Consider the following 14,846-nt stretch of genomic DNA (forward strand, 5'->3'; position numbering starts at 1 on the left):
ATGCATTTTGACCTGCTTCAATTTTCCGCCGCAACACGCAAACTTCCCCATTCACTCAGTGCGTTATAGTTGCACATCGCTTAAGATTTGTTGTTGCGCGTTTGCGCAGTGTGAAGGAAAGAGGAGACCAGCTGCACAGGCAGGCTGCGAAATGAGAAGCAGGTGATCGGTATTGGTAAAAGAGACAATGATCGCCGATCACCGATCATGCACTTTTTCACGAAAATCGGCCCGATTATGATCGGTGACCGATCGATCGGCACACCTCTAATTTACTGTGTCGGCATGTTGGCTGTTCATTTAGACTGATGCTTAACTCAAAAATGGGAAGGGACACATCAGCCGAAAACAGAGATGCTGATCCAAGAGCAACACGGCTGTGTGTGTGACAAGGACTCCCGCTCAAATATAAATAATTATTGTTAATGGCAAAAAAAAGTCTAAAAAGTCTGAGAGTTTTATCGTTTCAATTATTGGCAGAGCAGTAATTTATTGTGAAAAGTTTTCCAAGAAGCCACATCCTGTTTTATGGTGCTTTTCTATATTTTGAGGTATGTAAAACAAAAGGCAGCAATAATCTGTCTTGTAAAAGAGCTGAGGAGCAAAGCTGTAACAGTTTACATTTTAGTCTTGTTTGCACAAAGATCTCAGTCCCATAAGCAGGAAGCTTTTTATTGCGGCTGTGGATTTGCAGTGATGCAGAGGAAACCACCGTTTCGCTTTGCAGTAAGGATTCAGCTGAAGACTTTTATTTTTCCATTTCTAGAATCCCATCTCCAGTCTCTAGTTTAACCGATGAGCTCATCGTTGCTCTCAGATCAGACGAGTCCAAATTGTGCTTTTTTTTCTTTTTTTTTTGCGTTTTGGAGAGCAGACAGGAAACAGAGTGACACCCAATAAAAGGACCACGGCGGATCAGAGCGGGCACTAGCAGGTACCTCAGAGAGGAAAGCTCGTGCTGGGCTGCTGGCTCGACTGCGACTGAGGAATGTTGGCTTGACAGAGAGGAGCTCGGGCTTGTCTCCACTGATCTGGAGTGGTCGAATGAATTCAGATATCAAAGATCTGCTTGTTGGACCCTCATTGCCTGTGGAACAAACACCCCTTCTCATCAGATCCTCGTAGGAAAAACAACAACAAAAGATGCAAGGAAAGATAAATACACCTCCAGCTAATCCTTTGAAACCTGAAACTGTTTCTCTTTTAACCAAATTGAGTGCGAACAATACAGCTACAATTGTATATTTATTAGATAGTTAGCAGTCTTAAAGAGAAATGATGATAAAAACAAACAGCGTATTCACAAACCTCACAGACTTTCTCCGTACCTTTCTCGATTGGAGCGGCCAATCCATTGAGGAGCTGTGATAAGGATTTGTTGGGGGACCCCGGAGACTCACTCAAAGTAAAGGGTTCAGTGCTAAGGATGTCGAATTTCCCAGCCTGAAGCCGGAACTTCTCCAGCTCTTTGGAGAGGAGGTTGAACTGCTCACTCTGAGACCGACATTTTTCCTCCAGCTCTCGGACTTTGGCCTGACGACGTCGGGCGGAGGAGCGTTAGAGAGCAGAAACGGACAAAGAGCGAGGCGTGGACACATGAAGAGGCAAGGTCAAAAGGGAGGGACAGACAAAGAGAGAAGTAAGACGGGTGCAAAAACAATGCCGACATTATTCTGAACGTTGCACATGCCGAACAGCGGTGCATGCATGCAAATAAAATGTTGAATGGTATCACATGTTGGACTGAAGTGACACGATACGAAGCACTACAGAACGAAAACTCAAGTAACCAGAAAAGTCCAAAGAAAATGCAACTTTTAAGAGTCTTTGAATAAATCTGGATGACGAGAATGAAACTTGACATTTTTCTTATTGAGCTGATGACAGTGTGAAGATCAGAACCAACAATTTGAACCTGAGAGCGAAACGTCAAAAATGCACTTGGTAGCGACCAAATAAGACGTCTATGTTTATTCCACATATACCTGGAAGAGAAATGTATCGTCACCTTAAATATCGTTGGTTGTGGTCTTCACGACAGAAGAATACAATAAGAAAAATTTCAACCGCTTTCATATACGTAAAACGGCGGGAAAGGCTGAGGTACAAACTCATGGAAAGTCCAGGCACTGCAGCACGTTTTCACAAGCCTAATGATGAAATTCACCAGCAATCATTTCTCAGCGGTCTGACCCAAAGACACACCTTAAGGCACTATGATTTTTTTTTTTTTTTTTTACTTTTCCCCATAAACAGCTCCAGTTAGGGCTGTTTTGGACACGCTGTGGCCATTTTACACATGCTACAAACAGCATGCTACATGAAGGCAAACAATGAGATTTCTACAAATCTAAGAGAGAATATAAAGTCAAGAAACAGACATTTTTCACACACATGCTGAAAAACGTTCAACGTGCCATTAAAGAAATAACATGTAGCATTATTTTACTCTCTTTAAGATTTCAGGTCAGTGTACTAGAAACTAAGAATATTGCTAATATTAATTTTATAATTTGCCAAAACATTCAGGATCTAGAGTCTGCCGCAGATAAAAGTCTTGAATCAGCCCCTATTTCCTTAAGTATTGCTTCGATGGAGCAAACATTTTTCGTAAAGGTAATGTAGGAAAATGGAACCATCAGCACTTTCCTTAGAGCTAGACGGCCATCTAACCTGAGGGATCAGTGGAGAGGCGTCTTATTCTGGGAAGTGATCAAGAACGCCATGCTGACTTTGCTCTGTGGGGGAGCAGAACCTTCCAGAAGGACAAACATTTCTGCATCAATCCACCAATTTACCAAGAAAGTCAGACCGTGACAGATAAAACTCTCTGGTCTGATCAGGCAAAGATTGAACTCTTTGGCAAAAAACAAGGCATGATGTTTGGAGGGAACCACCCGCTGCTCAACATATGCCTCATATCATTCCTGATATCACTCCTACAGTGAAACACGGTTGTTTGTGGGGATATTATTCACAGAAATGGGAAGACTACTCAAGGATAGATGACTGTAGGAATGTAGAAACATTTTGGATAAAAGCCTGTTCAGAGTGCTCTTGACCTCAGACTGGGCCTGGAGTTTGTCTTCCAGCAGGACAACAAACCAAAGCAAACAGCAAGATAGAAACAGGGCGGTTTGAGCAAATGAGGTGTGGGGGGAACTGTCCAAAAACAGCTCTGCCAAATTTGTGGCTTCATGTTTTAGAAGACCTGAAGCTGTGATCACTGCCCAATGTGCTTCAGCAGTTTGAATAATGGCTGTGAATACATGGTAAGTCACATGTTTTAAGTACAAAACAGGAACTGAATATATTTCGGAATATGGCTTTAACGTAAGAATGTGGAAAAGGTGAAGTACTGTGACTTATTTCTGGATGAACTGCCTATATAGATGGATCACTGTTTTCTCTATAAGAGCTTTCTTCATCCTTTGAAGGTTTACAACTTGTTGCTAAGTGCTGCGCTGTCAAAAGAACATCAGAAAATCTAACCTGCTATTCAACAAGGCAGCACGGAGAGATGAGTCAGGCTCCAAGGATTTGAATATGTAAAGAAATAAGGGGCTGCGCAAGATACTTTTTTAATTCATATGTAAATAATTAGGATTTTGTTTTTATAAACGTGAAGTTTGTGCACAATAACCTGCTGGGGGAAAAACCCAAAAACATTCAGCCTGAATTTTTCTTCATAATTAAGCAATACTGATGCAGTAGGCCGAGTTTCCTCTTGTAAACTCTCTCTGAAGGAAAATATGAGCCTTAGCTCAGTGAGTGAAGCCAAATAAAGATTGCTCAAATGAAACTCAGAACACTTTTGAAAATTGACACTTCACAATTTCCATCTGGTTGTACCAGATTTATGTTACTCCCTCCCTCCCCCCGGCACTAACTTAAGCAGATATATAGCACCTAATGCTACATTTCTAAACCCAGCCCACATTGAATAACAGTTTTTGAAGTGTGGTGAAACATCATTTCTATCACGTTTTTTTTTGTTTGTTTGGTTTTTTTTGACTGCATAGTCTGCTGTATCCTATTGCTTTTTACTGGTGTGGTTCTAAAAAGCACAAGGAAATAAATAAAAGCAATTATGAAATACCTGCATGCTGTCCAAGTGGTTCTGTTTATGCATAAACATAGACCCATACAGTAAAAAGAGATGCAGGGAGAGAAATCAAATATGTGATCACTCACAGATATCTTGAAATTATATTAAAATAAATATAAAAACAACTTGCTTCACACTAACATACAGCCAAACTTGTAAATAGGTCACTTATATGGACCCAAAGTGCATATTTGCATTTCAAAAATAAACGAAAGAAGACTAAATATATGAATTCAATTTGAAGAAAGAAATAGCACGGCTGTCAAGGTTTTCTACAGTGACATAGTAAAGATGAGAAATTTACTCACAGCCTGATCTCACATTCTCATGCAGCACCCACACAAAAACAACACAGCCAGCCCCCAGCCACCCAGCCACCCCCGTGTCCAGACGCTCACCTCTAACAGATGGACAGCGCCTTCATGTTCCTTTTTAGCCTCAACCTGAGCCTGGGAAACACAGGGGGCAGTTCACTCATGTAGCACTCTTTGTTGATGCTTAATGTCACTTAAACCAGAGAAAGGCTTTCACAAACAGCACAGAGGCATTTCAAAGGCACAAGAACTCAACGAGTTATAGAGTTTCCTTTGCTACAGATGCTGAGCCAATAAAACCTAACGGGTTATTAATTAAGTCGATGATTCGGATCGTACTTAAATGTTGTGGGTTTTTCCTTCTACTGTTTTCATGTTTGGAGATTTCTTAACTCCCTGTTTGAATCATCTGCTTGTCAGAGAAAAAAACTGTCTCCAATATGCGGTGACCTGGCATAACTACTCATACATTTTAAGTATTTTATTAGGATTTGTTTGGACCAAATAAAAAAACACAAAGTAGTGCTTAATTTTGAAGTAGAAGGAAAAAATACTGTACATGGTTTTCAACATGTTTCACAAATAAATGAAAGGTGTGGTGTGCATTTGTATTTACCCCCCTTTCACTCTGACGGCCTTAATTAAAATCCAACTGCCTTGACAAGTCACCCAATTAGGAAAAGGAGTCTGCATGTATTTAATTTAATTTAATTTCAGTGTGAGTTCAGGGATTCGGTGAAGGCCTCCAACGCTTGTTAGAGAACAATAGTGAACAAACGGCACAATGGAGACCAAAGAGCAAAGCAGACACATCGGGGAGAAAGTTTTTAAGGAGATAACATCAAGATTATGTTGTAAAACAGTGTCCCATCGCTTGACGTTTTAAAGAGCTCTGCTGAATCCATCACACCTTAAGAACGTCACACTGAAAAAATTAAATCTGAGCTGAAGCATGGTGGTGGTGGCATTATGATTTGGGTGATTATTTTTCTCAGTGGTGAAGCTGCTCAGTGTTGATGGACAACGGAAGAAACTGAATACGGTGCGGTGCTGGAAGAAGACTTCTCAGAAGCAGCACAACAGAAACAAACCTCGAGCAACAGTGGAACGGCTTGGACCACTTTAATGTGTCGCATTGGCTCAGCTGGATTCAAGACATAAATCCAATGGAAAATCTTTGACAATCCTTTAGAGGCACCATCTATCAAATCTGACTGAGACGTAATCGCAGCTGGCAGGAGGTTCGACAAAGTGATGACTCAGAAAGGCCAGATACAAATGCATGCCACACTTTTCAGAGTTTTCTTAAAAAGCGTAATATAACACGTACCTATACTAGCACTTCACAATTATGCTACTTCACTGCTTTGTGTTAGTCTATCGCATAAAATCCTCGTAAAATGCACTGCGGTTGTTGCGGGACAAAACATTCATGGGATAACTTTGTATAATTAATATTACAACTCACACATCTAAACCGTTTCACTTCTGGTTTCTCTGAAAACAGAAACGGCACAGAACGCTGCTCTTTGTTCACATTAAACACCATCATGACGTGTGTTGATAGACTGCTGTCGCGTCTGCAATGCCCCGGCTATATGTTTTACATTGATTTGTTTGCGTTCCATTTGTTATTGGATAATTGCCTACTTTGAAAGATCGCTCTGTCACCACTGAGCATGTGGAGTAATTGAAATTAATTGCTTTGCCTTTTCTAAGGCTCTGTGCAAACAAACATAGATTTAATTCAATCGAGTTTTATGTTTTCGTAAGTAATTAGCAACACTTCTGTAGTGCCTGCAAGAGGAATGAGCTTTACGTAACGTAAAACACGGTGACTGTGAGGGAACACGGCAGCACACACGACATTTCCCTTTGCAGGAGCTACAAACATCTGCTCCACATATGCATATAACAGCATGTGTGGACTTTACAGGATGATAAATCTCCTTTGCAGTCCATCAGTTTGGGAGAACACAGAGAGCAGCCCATGTCTGAAGGGAGATAAGGCCATAACGAGCGTCTGTTAATGAGAGAAAAAAAAAAAAAAAGCTGAGAGCCACAGCCTGTAAAAAGCTGACTGTGAAGTTGGGGCGCTACAGCCACGGCAACACTGTGGTACAAACTGTTTTTCTAGAGATGGCACTGGTGACAATTCCTATCACGTTCACACCATCAGCAATCTCAGCGACTGCCGGGTTCGCTTTGACATCACAGTCGGCTCCAGTGCACAGAAGAGGAGACTCGACCATCAAATGGCCGAGAAAGGCTTTTTGTTTTATTATTTTCTGTCATTTCTACTCTACATTACAAATTGCCGATGAGCTCGCGCGTAACAAACAGGAGGAGTGATCAAGAGGATGAACTATTGGGGGGGTTTGATGATAAAACGAGACAGGTAAGGGTTGCAGTGTATTGATGGAGTGTTTTAGGGAAGTTTTGCCTTTGCTGCGCAGTATGCGTTCCAACGGTGTTCAACTAAAAATGCTCTTTGACCCGTAACACATACTAAGATCAGAGCGAGCAAACAAACAGCAACAAAAAAAAAAGCCCAGTCCTCTGGCGCTGTGAGTGTTACACAATCGGACTTCTCTTACCTTCTGAAGAAGGTCAATCTCCTGCTGCTTTGCATTGAGTACAGCCAAGGCCTGCTCATGCTCCAACTCTAGCTGCTGCCTTCGCTCTGCAGCCTCGCGCATATGCTGTCCACAAAGGACGGCAGGGGTGGAGAGCCAGAAGGAGAAGAGGGGGAGCAGAGAGGGCTGATGTTAGTGGGACTGAAATCCAGTGACGTTCTACCTTTTAGAAAAGCATCTCAGATCTTCAAGTCCGTATTTACTGAAGACAAAGTGGTAAACGTGACTAATGGTGGATCAGAGGCTGATGCCTACATCTTTGAAGGCGTGAACTTTCATTTGTAAAACAGATGATTCTATTTTGTTGTGAATGATCAACAAATCTGAATGAATTTAGGTTATAAAAGAAGACAAGAGATGCTTTGCGTTTTAAACAACGAAAACAACAACAAGCATTGTCTTGTAAAAGTACGCACACCCCTTTTTTCCACTTTCCCACTTTTTGTCACCTCAACGGCCACTCGTATTAGAAGAAAACGTCACATAGCTGAAGTGGAAGGGAAATTACACATGCTTTTCTACTTTTTAGTTCATATCTGAAAAGGGTTGCTTTTGTATGTTTAGCCCCCTTTATTGCCTTGCCCCTAACTAAAATCCAGTATAGTGAAATGCCTTCAGACGTCACCTGAACAATAAGCAGCGGCAGTAATTAAGAGTCAGCCTGTCTTTAATTGAAGATCCGAATAATCCCTGGATTTATGTCGCTATGCAAAGGTTTGTTGGAAAACATTAGAGAACAAACAATCATGAAGACCAAGGAGCGCACCAGCGGACCTGCTGTGGAGATCGAGACATTTCAGAGACCAGTATAATACGTTTTGATGAACATGACAAAAGCAATTGAAAATGTAGGAAAAAGCAAAGAATTGTACATAATCATTTGCAAAATGTACAAAAGCATGTGTGACTTGCTCAAATGTATGAGGAACTGCTGTTTTGACGTGCACACAATGATTTGAAGATTGAACGAGTAGTTTTTAGAATTTCAATTTTGTTCTGAGAAATGCACCAAAGCGACTGAGAAAAACTGCATGGACTCAGTTTGCTAGTTAGACGATTTCTGAAGGCATTTGGTTGGATTGCATTTCATGGCATTCGGGGTAAAGGCAGCTGAACACAAATGCACTCTGGCTTTCAATTCCCTTTTACCTCCCACTCTACAGTTATACACCAACTTATTGATCAATCACCTAATATTCAAAACAACAAAATGAAATGTGTGGCTGTAATGTGACAAAATGTGAAAAGGTTTTCAGGGGATAGAAATAATCCTGCAAGACAGTGCAAATACACTTGGACCTCCAGGTTTGCTGCCCCCTTTATGTATCACTATGCGTCTTTAAAGCCTTGTTAAACAGGAGTCTCCTCAGAGATTTTGTCTTTAAATGATCAATCTGGAGGCTTTTACGTGACATTAAAGGGGTGAACAAACTCTGTTAGCGTGCTCACTTGCTTGTGATCATCCATCTCAACCAAAGAAGCCATCCAAAGGAGGGACTTGAATGCTAGGAACTTTGTAACACAGGATGCCTGTGACATCTAGTCGCATCACTGCTTCCAAAATGTGTAAACCGTTGACGCGCTACGGTGGAAGAAGCAAATGACATTTTCATGCTCGTGAAAAGTTACGTTCTAAAATCGGCAATGTCGTCGAACTTATAGGTGACATCATCATCATCATCATCATCATCGTGGATGGTGACCTGGCTTTTCTCTTTCCTCTTCCTCCCCCTCTCATCATAAAGCCAAACTCTTCATCATCCTGCCTCATGCATAAATCACATTCCACAGTGCTGTAGTCGAAGCCAAGTGATAGTTTTTTTTTTACTTTTATTTTTTATGTCTGATAAACAACTCGTCGATAAAGGGAGACAAAAGCACAGCCACTGACATGAAACATTCAGTACGGGAATAAGTCAAGCTGCTCCCAAAACAGGTGGCCATAGCAGTGATACCTTAGAAATCTAGCAGGGGGAAGGAAGAGGGGGACGAGGGAGGGAGGAAGCAACAGATCCAGTGAAGTTGGACAACATAAGAGTGACATAGGTAAGAAAAGAGGGCAGACTGCTCCCAGCTTGTGCTCTTTCACAGCTCCAGGTCAGACCTTCCCAACACGACGCTGGAAGGCAACAGACACGTCGAGGACATTAGAAACCATAGAGGAGGAGGCTAGAGTGGCACAGGAAGGAGAGGAGGGGCTGGAGAAGAGGTAGGCTCTACAAAAACACCTGCATCAAAACCCCAGAATGAATGGATTTCCAGATCCAGAAGGGGACACAGAATGGACAGACGGCGGCGTCACCAGGGTCGCGTTGTCTTACCTTGAGCACCTGCTCTAGGTTCTCCAGTTTGCCTTGGAGCTGGTTCCTCTCCCACAGGGCTAAATCTCTCTCCTGCGTCACAACACCAAGCCTCTCTTTGAGCTGGGCATACTCTGATTTCACCTGTTCAGATGGAACAAGTCGAGAGTCAAGGCAGACGAAGGTGACAGTCCAAAAGCAAAACATGTTTCGATTCTTGATCTGGACAGCGTTTTATGGTTTTGTTCGGTTCCAGGCCAACTCATCCATTCGTCAAACCCTATCCCCGTTTCATATCATTGCATTGTCATTTAATTTATTTGAAAACAAACCATTTTGGAATCCATCTATTGAAGCCTTTGTGTGTCAGCTTTATTTCTTTGCAGTCAAGTTCTTCAATGAATTTTAAAGTTAAATAGGCATAAAAATGCTAAAAACTCACATACAGTATTATATTGTGTATCTAAAATCGCTTTGCTATTTGAGGTGAGAACACCAGGATGTTTGTCAGTAGTTAAAAACCTGCAACAAATCGATAACTGCGCAGTTCTTTCACTCTTTTCCCTTTCTGACACGCTTCTTGTTATGGAACCAAGTGACTGCAAGATTAGCCGTATCATCTTCACACCTGAATTGTTTTGTGACTTTATCAAGCACGGCTAAATGCTACGATCCTGACAAAATCTGTCCTCTGGCAGGCAAACAGGTGCATCGTGCATCTTTCTATGTATTTCTCACACCTTTCCTTTGACAGGCAGCGCTGCTTAAAGTTGAGCTGCTGCATTTTGACACAAATAATTCTTCACCTGTTGCCAGCAAAAGTTGCCCTGGAAAATACTCAACTTTCATTTAACTGACCTCCATAAAGTAGCGCATAACATTTTATTTTTATTTTTTTTAACAAATACGAGTCTGAAGACTGTAGCTTGGATCAATTCAAGCCCCAAATACATTTCACTCCAATCACAATGAATCTTTTGTTCTCTTCTAGCTTTGCACACTGAAAACTGAAAAGCTCTCCAATTCAAACCAGCTAAAGCTTTGATAAATTAGTTTTAGAGAGTTTTGCTTAAATGCTTAATTGTTCGAAATGACTGAACCAAAAAAAAAAAAAACAACAACTAATGAATGAAAGAAAAGAAGAAATCTGTAAGCAGCAGCTCTCAAGTCTTGCCACTGATTTTCAGGTAATTGTAGGTCTAGACTTTGAGATCTTTTGGACAGCGCAAAGCAAGTTTTATACCGACTGAGATATCAATGCAAAGGATTATGAATACAAATCCACACTACACTTTTTAGATTTTATTTTTGTGGAAAAAAAAAAAGAAAACACGTATAATCTATTGGTCTGACGAATAAAATACTGAGAAAACACATTAAAGTTTGGAGCTATAAAGTGGAAGTAGATAATTTTGAAGAGGTGTAAATACTTTTACAAGGGATTGTGTGTGATAAATCAATGTGTCTTATAATGCGACTCAGACACAATTCGCTGAAATCATTTTTCGAGCAAACATTTTCTTTAGAGACGGTATAAAGTCGTGTGAAGAAGGAAACTGAACAAATTCGTAGAAGCAGCGTTTGCAACTGCTTCTAAGGAGGGAGTATTTTCCGTCAGCGCTTTTAATGGCCCCTAATCGCCACTGAGCTGACTGGCTCCTGCAGCTGTAATGTGGTAAAACCCCTTCCTCAGAGCAGCCATGAATGACTAATGATTCCTCAAGGAGATAAACTGTACAAACACCAACAAATCAAAACACAGACTAGTAAGTCTGCTTGAGCAGCAGTGCCAACACACAGCACGAACCCACTGGTGTACATTAACCCACCCGTCAGACCTAACCGTGACACGCTGATCCAAATTACACCAGATTCGGCTAAAGCCGGTTTATTACAAGCAGGACCTCTCCGACCGCAGGAGCCAGGCTGAAAATGTGTTTGCAAAGGACAAGACCTGTACCCTGCTTCTTTTAATATCGGCCTGATATGAGAACGTTGCTCCCAGAGTCATTCGTATCCTGATAAAATAACATTTAACCTTAGTGGCAAACACCTGCCTCTGAGCTGCTACTACAGGAAATTGCCTCACTCATAGAAAGGCCGGAGGTCTCTGTTTGCTAAACTATTTCGACTGGGTGTCAATATCTCTGCAACATTTTACTTCCTTCAGTCATGTCCTTCACTAGAATGCTGGATATAGCTAAGTTCTTGTATGACCCAGAAAGCCTCCAACGCCGCATCAAAGCGAAGAGAGGGAGGCCGTGATCTACGAAGAGAAACACACCGAGAACCGAGTGCCGAGCTAAAAGCTCTGTGAAGATGCATTTAAGGAGGGAGAAGCCTTCTATAAAGCCTTTTCACCTCTTACCTTTTCATACTCGGATGCTTTGTGGCTGTTGTTGAACCACTGAAGATTCAAGTGCTTGTTCTCCTGCAGGAATTCTTGAAGTTCATTCTCCTAGGCAAAGGAGTCAGAAAGAAAGCAGCTCTCAGAACCCGAAAAGTCACCGTGATTAGACGAGAGGAATGCACTCAAACCCGGCGTGTTGTCAGCAACGACCCATGCATTATTCATCTGAGGAGACTGCTTCAGGTTCTGCAGTTTGTGGAGGAGAGAATCACTAAAAGAAGCAGCTGCCATTTGCGTCAACCGCAGCAGTAAAATAATATTGACATCCAAGTGGCTTTTATGTGAGCATTTGCAAAACGAAACCCATATAATCTTCAGAGCTTTTTTTCTCTCTCTCTCTCTCTTGCTCTTACGCATGCGTACCAAACTTTTTTCAAATCATGTGTGCCCAGCGCAGAGTAAAAGAAAAACAATCTCTTCACCGTAGGAGGGGAAAACTAATTACATTCAATCAACAATTGTAAAGTGTGCCGTGGAAGCAATTTGCAGTGTCAACTGTTGGGTTCTCCACGACGAGCAATTTATTGCAGCTCCGGCAGCCAAGGGTTGTTGTTGTTGTTGTCAGGAGCTGGGAAACCCACAGGCTCATGCATGATACATTTACTGTATAACGGAGCCCCTTTGTGGCCTGCAACGGCGGGTCTGCTCCCGGTGCCTTATGTTTAACTTATGAAGGATGCTTCAGAGTTGAACTGAAGATTAAAGTGAACAGGAAAAAGTAGATCCATTCCTTAGAACACTTGTTAGACGGATGAAAACGTTTTTGCTTTGTTATTGTGGTGATTTATGAGGGACGTCCGTAAACCCTTACACAGCCGTGTAACCTGTCTGCTTCCGGTGTTCGTGCAATCTCTGCAGAGGCAAACGACAGAGGAGAAACGTCGTCAAGGACAAGCACTACCAAGTAAACGGCCTGGAGACTACGCGCATGTGAAGTCACGTCTGAGATCAGATGGGTTCTCTTTTGTTTCTTCTATAAGCTGCATGTGTTAAGCGGCATTTGTGTTTTTACTGCCGGTAATTCATCAATTTGGAGTCAATAACAATAGTCGTAGGTGTTTGTCAGTCAAATATCCATACTGAAGAATAAAAAGCTGCCAAAGCTGAACAAAGAAACTTTTACTTTACATTGCAGTGCTGTGGGGGAAAAAAGTTGTTTTTATTTCCTGTTATATACTAATGTTTGAGGTCTTGGAGAAATTCTGATAGGCCAGCCAAATTTCGGATGTGATAGCGCACACATATCGCCACAGACAAAAGTGTCAATAAATAGACAATCAGCTATGCCTTTGAGCTGTATTGTTGCAGCGTTAACGCTTTAAACAGATCAATGTAAGTCATAATCCCTTGGCAAGACACGTTTTTTGTGGAGAGTCTGTGAGCCCACAGATGGAACAAATACCAAGCAGAAAACACTGCAGCCTACACCGAGTTGCATTATTCAGCTGGAAAACTGGGATTTTCTGCTGAGGCACATTTGCTTGAGTGTAGCAACATGAGTGTACAAAAACAAAAAGACACAGAATGGTACTTTAAAATCAATGCAAAAGTCCCATTACTAAAAGTAAAAATCTTCATTGTGCATTGCTTTGCAGACAGAAACCTTTACATGTTTCACAAAAGCCTGTTTCCCTATTGGATTGGAATTTTACATGACAAACCAACACAATGAAGTGCATAACTGTGACGTGGAAGGAAAATGACACATGGGCTTTGAAATCAAAAATCTAATAATGGCTATCTATCGAGCTGCAACCTTTGGTTTGATGGCTATGGATAAAATGCAATGAAACTAATTGAAGTCATCTAGCTGGTAAATAGCGTCTATTATTTGTAATTTAATCACAATTTGAAACACATTAGGTAACAAACGCCATTGTGAAGATGATGAAACCCAGCAGACAGGTGAGAGTTGTGGAGAGGTACAACACAGAGTTAGGAAAGGACGAAAGCACGGATGGAAAAAACAATGAAGAACCTAATTAAAGAAACAAAGTTATAAAGAAAGGGCAAATGAAAAGAAGGAAGGAAGGACACAAAGAAAAAAGGAAGAAGTAAGAAACTTATGTACTCCTACCCCATAAACTCATATCGTATTCTCAGATGGATCCTCATTATTAAATGAAATTAAAATAAAAAAAAGAATAAACACAGGTTAATTAATTTTCCACTTTATCTGGGTTTATATTATTTATTATTTCATATTATTTGTTAAAGCCAGAATAGCTACATGATTGATATACAACAGAAAAGAAATATATTGAAGCAAAGAGGGGCCATTTTATTGTCTATCACTGCATGACTCAACCTGGTCCGAGACAGCAGCGTGGTTAATTTTGATAAGCCTGACAGATGAATCAACCCTGTCATTTAACTCATGAGCAATCCAAGGATTTCACCCACTTACTCTCTGTTCAGTACGGGAGAGCTCATCATCTGCTCTTGGTGCAGCCAGCTGTCGCTTCCTTGACTTTATTTTTAACCAAAGCCATTTGCGTCAGAGAGGTAAATGAAGGCAGAGTCATCCATGTTTCCTTCCTACGGATGACCTTTACATTTTGATATCATTAGGTAGCTGTGCAGTAGGAGGCATACAAATTGGAACATTTTAGGACAAGAAAGATGTCCCATCTGACACTCAAATGAAGCCAACGCAGTTTGTTTACAGCTTCACAGCACAACTCGTTCCCATGTCTTAGTATTTACTATTCGAAATTTAATTGGTAAGATTAAACGCTGAGTCCACACAATCTGTGTTTTCACATGAGAACATTGTTAAGTGTGTCGCCGTTTTCTTTACCAAATGATGCTTGTGTTACTGAGTGAAGCTGGTCAAGGCAACATCAATCTGCCTCATCAGCTGCATGTCGTCCGTCCACTCAGATTCTGCAAAGGGAGAGGCTAACTTTTTCATTTTGTGTCAGTATGTACCCAGATAGCACAGAATCATTGAAACAACATTGAATCAATGTCAGCCAGAAACATTGAATCAACGTTGAACGCTGACATTGAAACAACATCGAAAGTGGTCGGTGACTTGTATGTTGAATCAACGTTAGGGTTTCAACCATTACTGAC

General features: G+C 41.2%; 1 protein-coding gene across 1 annotated transcript in view; it reads right to left on the minus strand.

The window, feature by feature from the left end:
* The window catches only part of rimbp2b (RIMS binding protein 2b), a 66,866-nt gene that overhangs the window by 20,220 nt on the left and 31,800 nt on the right, over positions 1 to 14,846 (minus strand). Inside the window, exons 4-10 of the mRNA XM_088008460.1 lie at positions 11,727 to 11,816; positions 9,380 to 9,502; positions 7,020 to 7,124; positions 4,506 to 4,557; positions 4,100 to 4,140; positions 1,329 to 1,533; positions 939 to 1,087 (exon numbers count right to left, since the gene is read on the minus strand). Of these exons, the coding sequence (XP_087864586.1) occupies positions 939 to 1,087; positions 1,329 to 1,533; positions 4,100 to 4,140; positions 4,506 to 4,557; positions 7,020 to 7,124; positions 9,380 to 9,502; positions 11,727 to 11,816 (765 nt within the window). The remainder of the gene's footprint in view (positions 1 to 938; positions 1,088 to 1,328; positions 1,534 to 4,099; positions 4,141 to 4,505; positions 4,558 to 7,019; positions 7,125 to 9,379; positions 9,503 to 11,726; positions 11,817 to 14,846) is intronic.

This window comes from Poecilia mexicana, unplaced genomic scaffold, assembly GCF_051168715.1.
Source record: "Poecilia mexicana isolate PSO_F unplaced genomic scaffold, ASM5116871v1 scaffold_9, whole genome shotgun sequence".
NCBI lineage: Eukaryota > Metazoa > Chordata > Actinopteri > Cyprinodontiformes > Poeciliidae > Poecilia > Poecilia mexicana.